At 45.8% G+C, this 12,808-nt stretch overlaps 1 protein-coding gene and 1 long non-coding RNA gene across 2 annotated transcripts in view; one reads left to right on the top strand and one right to left on the bottom strand.

The window, feature by feature from the left end:
- LOC117508581 (protein sel-1 homolog 3) overlaps positions 1-1,076 on the top strand; it is a 27,467-nt gene extending 26,391 nt beyond the window's left edge. Inside the window, exon 23 of the mRNA XM_034168375.1 lies at positions 48-1,076. Coding sequence (XP_034024266.1) covers positions 48-131 — 84 coding nt within the window. The 3' untranslated portion in view covers positions 132-1,076. The remainder of the gene's footprint in view (positions 1-47) is intronic.
- Positions 1-12,808, bottom strand: part of LOC117508584 — a 22,264-nt gene extending 9,456 nt beyond the window's left edge. The window contains exons 1-2 of the long non-coding RNA XR_004560133.1: positions 12,798-12,808; positions 8,906-8,910 (exon numbers count right to left, since the gene is read on the bottom strand). This is a non-coding gene — a long non-coding RNA (uncharacterized LOC117508584). The remainder of the gene's footprint in view (positions 1-8,905; positions 8,911-12,797) is intronic.

Here is a 12,808-nt window from a genome sequence, read left to right as displayed (position 1 = left end):
GTATACTTTATTGTGATGTAACATCATGGACATGTTGTCTCCCACAGATTGCCGTTGCCATGGCTGCAGCTCCGACAGTCTTCTTCATCGTATTTGGTGTATTCAAGAGACGTGCCTTCTCTTTTATCTAGTCTTTTCAGAGTAAAAACAAAACCACTTTGCCAAAAGTGCAAGCTGCATGGCAAAATTAGACATTTTATGTCATACATGATGTTTACAGATTATTTTCATTGTCAGGTCGCTTATTATAAAATGTGATGGAGATTGTAATGCCAATTTATTGATGTTTAAATATATGAAGAAAAAAAATCACATTTAAAACATTCCTAGATATTTTCTGCAAACATGTTTTTTTATTTCACTGCATAATTAAGAGGTCAAGAGTGTGAATGTTTTGCTGTTAAACCCTCAGAGTGCTAAGGGTATTTTCTTGATTTTACCATACCTTAAGAAATTCCCCCTTTAAGGTACTTTCTTTTTGTATAATGCCCATGGGTCGCATATCAAAATATTCAGAACAATTTCAGTTTTCTGAATGTAACATATTTTTGTCTCTAACACTGCATGAAGATATGTTGTATTAGTCGATATTTGAGGAAAAGTTGACCAGGATGCAGAAGAGCATCATTAGGTCTCTGAGGGATGAGACTTGATGTGTGGTGTACTCTGGAATCCTCTTTGCTGTAAACAGTGTATTACTGCATTTTGCAGCAGCAGGAGATCTGTGAAAGGAGAAGCCTACTGCATTTCATTTGCAAAAATGGGTCCAGTCTGGGGGCATACACTGGCACCAGATACACCACACTGTAAAACTACCTTGGGTGAGTAGATGGCAGCCACCTGGGCAGACAGCCACTCCATTCCCATGTCTCGAACATAGTGATGTAATCAGGTCCATAAGTTGGTAGATGGTAACAGTTTTTTTTTTAAATTTGCCTCTCTACACCTCCACAGTGGAGTTGAAACATGAAACGTTGCCATTCTAGTACAGACTTTCCACTTTAATTCAAGACATTTAACGAAAATATCACATTAATGTTGATGTATGCATTGTCTGACTTTTTTTTAATTAATAGCCATCATTCTTTTTAGTTTGTCCAAATATGTATGACCTCTGACAATGGAGTGACTATAAAACTGACTAATATGATGCTTTGAATGATTCATTGAAAGAAAGCATAATGTTTCTACCTTAATCATGTCTTTTGTCTTTTCAACTCCATTGTGGTGGTGTACAGCAACAAAATTATCAACACTGTCACTGTACAAATTCTTAGGGATATCTCTGTGTGTGCACATCCCCTTGGCCTTCTCCAGGGAGCGCCCCTTCTCATCACTGAGGCAACTGCATGCTGGATTATGTCAAGAGAAATGCACCACATGGCCAAACTGTCATAGTGGATGCTCCCTCACAGTGCAGTACTGAGTCTCCCTAAGTAACAATTTGTCTGATAGTTATTCCAGCAGTACCCAGAGATCTTCTGAAGAGACCTGATACCAAACACATCCAGTTGATTCTTGTAATAACAGTACAAAATGCACATCCATATTATTGGTAATGGCAAATCGCTAAAAACAATTAACCTATTTAAAACAGAAAGGGTTATGTCACATAAATTTATTAAAGAATTGTCAGATTGGTTTGAGACTGGCATAAGTGATTGAAGTTTGGGGGTCACTTTAATCCAGATTTCAGTTTTGTTGACCAGATGTGTTTTTTTTACTGTTGGAGATATGCCCACCTACTATTGACAGTGACAGTTGCTTATCATGGGGAATATTGTGTGAACTTTAAATAGGAGTCCAAATTGTGCTTAGTCAACTTGGAAAAACAGTATAGTCCAAAAAGAATTCTGATGTAGTCCGTGATGTCATGCACTGACTTCATGTACTTCCAAAAAAAAAACAACTTTGTGTACTTCCTCAGTCCAGTGAAAAATCACATCAGAAATGACGGCTGAAAGCGTAGTGGATTTGTGTGTGTGTGTGTGTGTGTGTGTGTGTGTGTGTGTGTGTGTGTGTGTGTGTGTGTGTTAAAGGAATTAGCACCATCAGTTAGCTCCTTCAAATTGTTGTCTGTCAGCAAAACAAACTCTGCTCTGCTTAGCTAAACGCTGCCCCCACTAGTATGGGTGGTGCTCGCAGCATGCAATCGTACAAAACATATGGAACCAAATTTGCACGATAAATGCAAACAAATTGCACTCTAAATGCAACGCAACACAAATGGGACGAATAATCCATGACACATGACATACAAAGCCCCAATCAAATGACAAGGAGCCACTCACCCGTTATACAGGGTGGGCCAATAAAATGTTACCACTTTTTGATCATGCACAAGTTTTTGAAATGAGAACTTATTCGAAAATTTTATTTACAGACTTGTAACAGAAGCATCAAATTAACATTTGATACCAAAGGTTTCCCACTTTCTCTTGTTTTCCGCACAGTTCAATAATTGATGACATGTTCAATCCACGCTCTTCTTTGGATCACAGCTGCAACACGCACATTGACGTTTGTGATGACATTGCCACACATCTCAAGAGGGATTCTCTGATTTTCCTGACAGATGTTGGTCTTCAGGGCCTCAATGGTCTGTGGGTTGTTGTAGTACACTCTCTAATTGTACGAATTAAAAAAGTGGTAGCATTTTATTGGCCCACCCTGTATAATGATGACCATTATCTGATTGAGATTTCGGATTAACACACCTGAATGTCTCCCCAATACGCTGATTTTTTTTCAGTAAATGTAAACCATTAATCTGATTTATTTCATTCTTTTAGATCTGCGCATGTGGAAAAGCAGCTGTGACTCACATTTTCAGAGGTACAGCAGGGCGATCTGCTATCTCATTGGAGTTCGTAACATCTTTCATTAGATCACAAAGTTCTGAGAGTCTGTTGTGTGTACAGAAAATTTTACCAGGATAGACAAGCATGCTTCAGCATCCCTGTGTGTTATTTCAGCATTCTGAAGAGACAAATTTATGAAAGTTGAGCAGAGTTTCCTAAAACCATGATGTCATATTTCATGTGTGAGGACATCAACTCCACGAACCTCCTCGGAGAAAGACAAAGAGGAACCCCCCCCCCACCGCCAGCCTCACACCACACATATGTGCCGGCTGTAAGCAGAGCAAGCCCCACCCTTTCACCTGGCAAAGCCCCATCCTTTGACCTGAGCATACACCAGATGCCGAGCAAGCACTACACAGCCTTGGTCCAGGCTTAAACCCTCTGGAAACACAAGACAAATCACATATTTCATCCTGGAACATACAAGGTCTGAGGTTGACTGCCTTTGGTCTGAAGAGGAGGAACCCAGACTTCAAAGAAATTGCACATCACACATCACTGTCCTACAAGAGACATACACACGTTTCACTTTATATAGGCTTTGAAGGATCACTGGTAAAAGGATTACGTCAAAACTACTGCACAGATTATGATGAAATTTTCAACACCGATACATATTAGGCCATGGAAGACTTCATTGAATTTTGGAGGTGATCTGAATCCAGATCCGGATTCTGGATCAAGTTTCACTTTGTATAGGCTTTGGAGGATTACGTAAAAACTATGTCATGGATTCTCACCAAATTTGCCTCACAGATAAATATTAGGGTATGGAAGACTCCACTGAATTTTGGAGGTGATCCGGTTCCAGATTCTGGATAAAGATTCACTTTATATACAGTAGTGTTCAGAATAATAGTAGTGCTATGTGACTAAAAAGATTAATCCAGGTTTTGAGTATATTTCTTATTGTTACATGGGAAACAAGGTACCAGTAGATTCAGTAGATTCTCACAAATCCAACAAGACCAAGCATTCATGATATGCACACTCTTAAGGCTATGAAATTGGGCTATTAGTAAAAAAAAAAAGTAGAAAAGGGGTGTTCACAATAATAGTAGCATCTGCTGTTGACGCTACAAACTCAAAACTATTATGTTCAAACTGCTTTTTTAGCAATCCTGTGAATCACTAAACTAGTATTTAGTTGTATAACCACAGTTTTTCATGATTTCTTCACATCTGCGAGGCATTAATTTTGTTGGTTTGGAACCAAGATTTTGCTCGTTTACTAGTGTGCTTGGGGTCATTGTCTTGTTGAAAACACCCATTTCAAGGGCATGTCCTCTTCAGCATAAGGCAACATGACCTCTTCAAGTTTTTTGACATAGCCAAACTGATCCATGATACCTGGTGTGCGATATATAGTGCCCAACACCATAGTAGGAGAAACATGCCCATATCATGATGCTTGCACCACCATGCATCACTGTCTTCACTGTGAACTGTGGCTTGAATTCAGAGTTTGGGGGTCATCTCACAAACTGTCTGTGGCCCTTGGACCCAAAAAGAACAGTTTTACTCTTATCAGTCCACAAAATATTCCTCCATTTCTCTTTAGGCCAGTTGATGTGTTCTTTGGCAAATTGTAACCTCTTCTGCACGTCTTTTATTTAACAGAGGGACTTTGCGAGGGATTCTTGCAAATAAATTAGCTTCACACAGGCGTCTTCTGTCACAGCACTTACAGGTAACTCCAGACTGTCTTTGATCATCCTGGAGCTGATCAATGGGTTTTGCCATTCTGGTTATTCTTCTATCCATTTTGATGGTTGTTTTCCATTTTCTTCCATGCGTCTCTGGTTTTTTGTCCATTTTAAAGCATTGGAGATCATTGTAGATGAACAGCCTATAATTTGTTGCACCTGCGTATAAGTTTTCCCTCTCCAATTAACTTTTTAATCAAACTACGCTGTTCTTCTGAACAATGTCTTGAACGTCCCATTTTCCTCAGGCTTTCAAAGAGAAAAGCATGTTCAACAGGTGTTGGCTTCATCCTTAAATAGGGGACACCTGATTCACACCTGTTTGTTCCACAAAATTGACAAACTCACTGACTGAATGCCACACAATTATTATTGTGAACACCCCCTTTTCTACTTTTTTTTTTTTTTTTTACTAATAGCCCAATTTCATAGTCTTAAGAGTGTGCATATCATGAATGCTTGGTCTTGTTGGATTTGTGAAAATCTACTGAATCTACTGGTACTTTGTTTCCCATGTAACAATAAGAAATATACTCAAAACCTGGATTAATCTTTTTAGTCACATAGCACTACTATTATTCTGAACACTACTGTAGGCTTTGAAGGGTTACATCAAAACTTTTCACGGATTCTCACCACATTTTCACCATAGATAGATATTTGCCTATGGAAGACTCCATTAAATTTTGGAGGTGATCCGGATCTGAATCCGGATTGTGGATCAAGATTTCACTTTATATACGCTTTGAAGGATTAGGTCAAATCTACTTCAGAGATTCTCACCAAAGTTTCACCACAAATAGATATTAGGGCATGGAAGACTCCACTGAATTTTCGAGGTGATTCGTATCGGCAGATGTCAGAAATCTCTGATTGCTCTTTTTCCTCTATGTAACACTTGTTTTGACAATGTAAACTTCCCGTGTATTTAAAGCTCCATTGAAATAGAGAGAGAGAAAAGGGGAGACAGAGGGAGAGAAAGAGAGATGGTCAGAAGGAGGGAGAGAGTCAGAAAGAAAGACAGAGGGAGGGAGAGAGACTCAAAGAAAAAGACAGGGAGAGAGAGAGAGTTAGAGAGAGGGAGGGAGCGAGAGACTCAGAAAGAGAGGGCTGTCTTTCTCTAAAGTATATGCTATTCAAGAGCTGCTCTTTAATCTTTTTCTACTTCAAAAGAAATCAAACTTATGAACTGAAATCATGTAACCAGGTTTTTCTGATTATGGGATTACTGAAATGCATGTTAATGCGGGAGGTCGGATTATTGCAGTTAATAATCTGCAGTAGGCAGATAATTATCTGACTACTAACAGTTATCTGATTATTATTATGGTCATGTAAACATGCTCCATTATTCAGCAAGGTATAACAAGCTTGTTCACCTTTTTGTTGGGAAAGTGTAGTGACACGGACCCACAACAGGGGGCGTAAATGAACGGACAATGGATGAGTCAAAAATAACAACACTTTACTGTTGTGAAACATGCACAACAGAATACAGACAGATGCAGAATTTGGATTACAGTCAAATATACAAGGGTGACGTGTGGGCAGGCTCGAGGGTAGGAGACAACCGTCCAGAGAAGAGCCGGGCCCCACACGATTTCCACTGCCACCGGATCTGGAACACACCGGAGCCGCCAAGTCCCAAATCCCCAGGTGGCCACCGTCTCCATCTGTCAGATCAGGTACTGCTGGCAGGGCAGAAAACAGTTAATGGTGGGTGTGTGAAAACACGCCCAGTAAACAGCAAGTTCATTCTTTCAGTAGTCGGGTGGGAAAACCACCTCCACCTTAACACCAGATCACAGTGCAGAATCAATCTCCTATTTTACGTGGTTCGGAGTGAGGAGTGAAAACCGTTCTCTCCTCATCAATCCACAAACCCCCAGCCTCCCGCTGGAAATAGCGAGTTGAATATCCTGCAACAGATCACAAAAACCAGAACAGCAAGTACGTGCGTAGGCACAATCAAGGCTGAGAATTTACCTATAAGGTAGATGAGATCTCGGCAGCGAGGTGGAGATGCTGCCCGGCTTTTATGGTGATGGTAGTGGTGATGATGAGTGACAGCTGTCACTCCCGGTTGCTCCGGCGCCCTCTCGTGCCTGAAGCCCTGCTCTTCAGGCAGGGCGCCCTCTGGTGGTGGGCCAGCAATACCTCCTCTTCAGCGGCCCACACAACAGGACCCCCCCCCCTCAACGGGCGCCTCCTGGTGCCCGACCCGGCTTGTCGGGGTGTCGTGAGTAGAAGTCGGCCAGGAGGGCCGGGTCCAGGATGAAGTTCCTCTTCACCCAGGAGCGTTCCTCAGGTCCATACCCCTCCCATTCCACAAAGTACTGGCCCTTTCGGCGGACGTCCAGGAGCCGGCGCACTGTCCAAGCCGGCTCCCCGTCAATGATCCGGGCAGGAGGCGGCGCCAGTCCGGGAACACAGAGGGATGAGGTGTGGTATGGTTTGAGTCTGGAGACATGGAATACTGGGTGGATCCGCAGTGAAGCTGGGAGTTGGAGCTTCACTGCGGCCGGACTGAGGACCTTGAAGGGGCCGATGTACCTGTCCCTCAGTTTTGGGGAGTCCACCTGGAGAGGAATGTCCTTCGTGGATAACCACACCTCCTGCCCGGGCTGGTATGCAGGGGCCGGGGAACGCCGGCGGTCTGCATGGGCCTTAGCCCTCGTCCGGGCCTTCAGTAGGGCAGAACGGGCGGTGCGCCACACCCGACGGCATCGTCGCAGGTGGGCCTGGACCGAGGGCACACCGACCTCCCCCTCCACAACGGGAAACAATGGGGGCTGGTACCCCAGTCACACCTCAAACGGGGAGAGGCCGGTGGCGGAGGACACTTGACTGTTATGCGCATACTCGATCCAGGCCAGATGTTCACTCCAGGCCGTCGGTGTGCGGATGCGACACAACGTAGGGCCTGTCCAGTTCCTGGTTGGCCCGTTCTGCCTGTCCGTTCATCTGGGAGTGATACCCGACGAGAGGCTCACGGTGGCCCCCAGTTCCCGGCAGAAACTCCTCCAGACTGAGAGGAGAACTGGGGACCACGATCCGAGACAATGGTCTGTGTGGTAATCCCATGCAGACGTATGACGTGGTGAACCGGGAGGGCCATGAATTGGCCGCCTTGGAGAATTGGTCCACTATCGTGAGGATGGTTGTCATGCCTGGGGACGGCGGGAGGCCCGTGACAAAGTCCAGGCCGATGTGGGACCAGGGGTGATGAGGTACCGTAAGCGGTTGAAGGAGTCCTTGGGTCCTCTTGTGGTCTGCCTTGCCCCTGGCACAGATGGTACAGGCCTGGACGTATTCCCGGACGTCGGCCTCCATGGACGCCCACCAGAAGCGCTGCTGGACCACTGCCACGGTTCGTCGCACCCCTGGGTGACAGGAGAGCTTGGAACCGTGACAGAAGTCCAGGACGGCAGCCCTGGCTTCTGGTGGGACGTATTAGACGGTTTTTCCGGCCATTCCCCGGGTCCGGGTTCCGTGCCAGGGCCTCCCGGACGGTCTTCTCCATGTCCCAGGTGAGGGTGGCCACGATTGGACTCGGGTAGGATGGATTCCGGTGGATCCGACAGCTCAGTCTTGACTTCCTCTACGTGTACCCAGGACAAGGCGCCAGATTGTTGATTCTTGGTCCCGGGGCGGTAGGTGATCCGGAAGTCAAAACGCCCGAAGAACAGTGACCAGCGGGCTTGTCTGGGGTTCAGTCACTTGGCAGTCCAGATATACTCCAGATTCCGATGGTCCGTGAAAACCGTAAATGGTACCGCAGCTCCCTCCAACAGATGTCTCCACTCCTCAAGAGCCTCTTTCACCGCAAGGAGTTCCCGATTGCCCACGTCATAGTTCCGTTCAGCCAGGGTCAACCTGCGTGAAAAATAGGCACATGGGTGGAGAACCTTATCGGACTCTCCGCTCTGGGACAACACGGCTCCTATCCCTGAGTCAGAGGCGTCCACTTCAACCACGAACTGGCGGCTAGCATCGGGCTGCACCAGAACTGGTGCAGTCGAGAACCGGCGTTTCAACTCCCTAAACGTGGCCTCGCACTGGTCCGACCAGGTGAAGGGGACTTTAGAGGAGGTCAGGGCTGTCAGGGGACCAACCACCAGACTGTAACCCTTAATGAACCTCCGGTAGAAATTAGCAAAGCCAAGGAACTGTTGCAGCTTCCTACAGCTTGTCGGTTGGGGCCAGTCTCTCACCGCCGCAACCTTGGCTGGATCAGAGGCGACGGAGTTGGAGGAGATGATAAACCCCAGGAAGGACAAAGAAGCGCGGTGGAACTCGCACTTCTTGCCCTTCACAAACAGCCGGTTCTCCAACAACCGCTGCAGGACCTGACGTACAGGCTGAACATGGGTCTCAGGATCCGGGGAAAAGATAAGTATATCGTCCAGATATACGAAGACGAATCGGTGCAGGAAGTCCCGCAAGACGTCATTTACCAAGGCTTGGAACGTCGCGGGGGCGTTAGTGAGGCCGAACAGCATGACCAGGTACTCAAAGTGACCTAACGGGGTGTTAAATGCTGTTTTCCATTCGTCTCCCTTCCGGATCCGAACCAGGTGGTACGCATTCCTAAGATCCAGCTTTGTGAAAATCTTGGCTCCATGCAGGGGCGTGAACACTGAATCTAACAGGGGCAACGGGTATCGATTGCGAACCGTGATCTCGTTCAGCTCTCTGTAATCAATGCATGGACAGAGTCCGCCGTCTTTCTTGCCCACAAAAAAGAAACCAGCACCCATCAGGGAAGTGGAGTTTCGGATCAACCCGGCAGCCAACGAGTCCCGGATGTAGGTTTCCATTGATTCGCGCTCTGGACGTGAGAAGTTGTACAGCCTGCTGGACGGGTACTCAACGCCCGGGATCAAATCAATGGCGCAATCATACGGACGGTGCGGGGGAAGAGTGAGTGCCAGATCTTTGCTGAAGACGTCAGCAAGAATGTGGTACACCTCAGGCACCGCCTTCAGATTGGGGGAGGCTTTAACCTCCTCGTTAGCAGTCAAACCAGGGGGAACTGAGGATCCTAAACACTCCCGGTGGCAGGTTTCGCTTCAATGAGCCACAACCCCAGACAGCCAGTTAATCCGGGGATTGTGTTTTACCATCCATGGGAAGCCCAAGATTACGCGGGAGGTAGGAGTCACATAAAACTCGATTTCCTCACGATGATTCCCAGACACTACCAGAGTTACAGGTAGTGTCTTATGTGTGATTAAAGGGACAAGGGTGCCATCTAGTGCCCGCACCTTCAATGGTGAAGGGAGCGCCACCAGAGGGAGCCCTACTTCTCTTGCCCATCTGCTGTCCAGGAGATTCCCTTCTGACCCCGTGTCCACCAGTGCTGGGGCTTGAAGGGTTAAATCCCCACTCAGGATTGTAACTGGGAGATGTGCAGAAATGCGCGTGTGTCCCACATGAATTTCTTGGCCCACCCTTAGCCCAGTTTCTAAGGGCGGGCGTTGGTGTTTAACCGCTTGGGGCAGTCTCTGCTGATGCTCGCTTGAGCCGCAGACAAAGCACTCCCCGTGGGCCAGTCTCCTCTGTCTGTTAGAAGTTCTTAATTTGGCCCTGCTCGTGTCCATAGCATCGTCAGCAGGGGGAGCTGTTACCACATGGAGCGTTGAGGCTGTGGAGCGTGGGGAGGGTGGAACCTTTTCGGACCCAGAAGGGAGAGGGACAGCGCGTGCCCGGCCACGTCCTTCGTCTCGCTCCCAACGGCGTTCCTCTAAGCGATTGTCTAATCGTATAACTAGATCACTTTTTAGCTAAAGACAGTTCATAGTATGTTTTCTGTTACTTGTCATCATAATGTCATAGCATCACATTGAAGATTGTAACAAATTCAAATTAATAATAATAAAAAAAAAACAGGTTATGAAGTATCTGTCTGACACAATGGTTCGAGGTGGCAGGACACAAATGCAGGATTCAGATGGAAAAGCTTCAGAGTTTAATGTTGGCTCAGGCTGGGTTCATTACACAAAATGGCAGGTCATTACAAACAACAGTGTATGAAACATAAAGCAGAGACAGGATCCAACAAACAGGCAGACTGGTCAGAATATGGGTAAGCAAAAACAGAACTAATACTCTGAAGACAACAGGCTTGAAAGAGGCAGAGGGCACAACAATCTCACAACTGGGTGAAGGGAACAGTGCAGCTAATGAGAGTGATTGGGAGGAAATGCAGGACACGTGTGAAGGAAGGATCTGGAACAGGGCGTGGCAAGCAGGAGGGAAGACAGGAAAGAAACGGCCACCACCAGATGAGAAATCCTTGACACCAAAACCCAATTGTGCACTCAACACAGAAAAAACAAAACAAAAAAAAAACAACAATACATAAACCCCACAGGCCCCAGTCATGACAGTATCTTTTCTCAATGATTGTATTTTGTGGTGAAATATGCACCAAAATGCAGGAATAGGCACCTAAAAATTCAAAATTTTCTGTGGGGGGCATGACAAGACACATTAACAAATCCAGGCCCCCTACTGGCAAACTCCTGGATCTGTCCCTGTCACTGATGGCACAGTAATGTAATGAATGCTGTTAAGGGGAGGTGACGGTCTACTAGTGGTTAAGCGTTGGGCTTGAGACCAGAGGATCCTTGGTTCAAATCCCAGCCTGACCGAAAAATCACTAAGGGCGATTGGGCAAGGTCTGTGTGTAGTGAGTACCTTGTATGGCAGCACCCTCACATAGGGGTGAATGCGAGGCATTATTTGTAAAGTGCTTTGAGCGTCTGATGCAGATGGAAAAGTGCTATATAAATGCAGCCCATTTATTTACCATTTAAGGGTCACTGGTCGTCACCACAAAGGTGTATAACTGATGATGCAACAGACAAGTTGAGGTTTCACTAGGTTGAGAACAGCGAATAGGTGACAGGAGGCTTATAGAATGATGTAATCTATTAGCACGTCATTAAATCCAGTTTGATAATCAAATGAGCTCACAATTAATCACAATCAAAGATTGCAGAGGGCGGTTATGCTGGGCTGCTTTTGTTATGTGCCATAAGTGATGGCATAAGGGTCTGCAGTGGATAAACAGTAGGCACTAATACTGTGATATTGTCCACCTACACAGCAAAGAGTGAGCACATACCAACAGTTTTCTAGTGCTAATTTAATACTGAAGATTGGACATGTAGACACTGAGTATTAAAGGTGTATGGGCTTTGGGTATTTTAAGACTGAAGTCAAAAGAATTTTCTTTGGTACCACTTTAATTTTATTTATTAGCCTGGAGCAACTGGAGCATGTGTAACCATGTCGCGCCGCTGCTGTGGAATAAATAAAAAATAAAACCAGCTGGTACATGTGGAACCACATCGCGCCGCTGCTGTGGGAAAAAAAAAAAAAAAAAAATACATGCCACCCATGGGATTTGAACCTGAACTTTACTGATTGCCAGCCCAAAACCTTACCACTGCATTACCATCACTGGCCTGTAAACAGTGCGGGAAAATGCCTGAAATCAACAATGAGATGGACGTATTTAAAAAAAACACACACACCATAAAAAACCCTTTTATTAAGTATGAACTGTCTGTTCCTCTGTAGATGACCCATGGTCACACACGTACAGTCATGAAATTACATTAATGAAATAGTGCGCTGTTATCATGTCCACTTCTACTGGTCCAGTGTGTCCAGCCAGCCCTGCGTGCATGTCCGTGTAGAACAGAGCTCACGTGGGTGACATGACAGTCAGCTCACCCGCTGCCTGTTATGATCTGACAGTCCATTGTCACTGGGGGCAGCCTGTCAATGTGCGCGCCGTGTGCGTGCTCGCTGCAGCCTGTCGCAACAGTGATATATGTTTTTACGTACGTCCACATGAAGACAGCAAGCAGACAAATGCGTGTCACAGTGGACAGTTGAAAGTTCATGTCCATCCAAACACGGTCCCTGTTTCCCTGCCATGACATCCAGAACCAGAGATCCAACAGTAGCTGCTATGGCTGGACACACACCCTGTCAGTTCAGCACACACACCAACACACCATCTGTACATCCATATCAGCTCAGGCAGTCCAGCTGATGGCAGTGTTTCAGTGGGTGGCAGAGAGGTGTGTGATATTTTACTTACAAGACAATGGTGTTTCTTTCTTTTCTCTCCAAGGTAGCCAAGGTCTAATTAGTTTATCCTCATTATAGGCCTTTTTAATTTGCTGAGATATCTGTATTATTGTTTCACAGTGTGAAGAA

The sequence above is a fragment of the Thalassophryne amazonica genome, chromosome 4, assembly GCF_902500255.1.
Source record: "Thalassophryne amazonica chromosome 4, fThaAma1.1, whole genome shotgun sequence".
Taxonomy (NCBI): domain Eukaryota; kingdom Metazoa; phylum Chordata; class Actinopteri; order Batrachoidiformes; family Batrachoididae; genus Thalassophryne; species Thalassophryne amazonica.
This window is presented reverse-complemented; position numbering and strand designations above follow the sequence as displayed.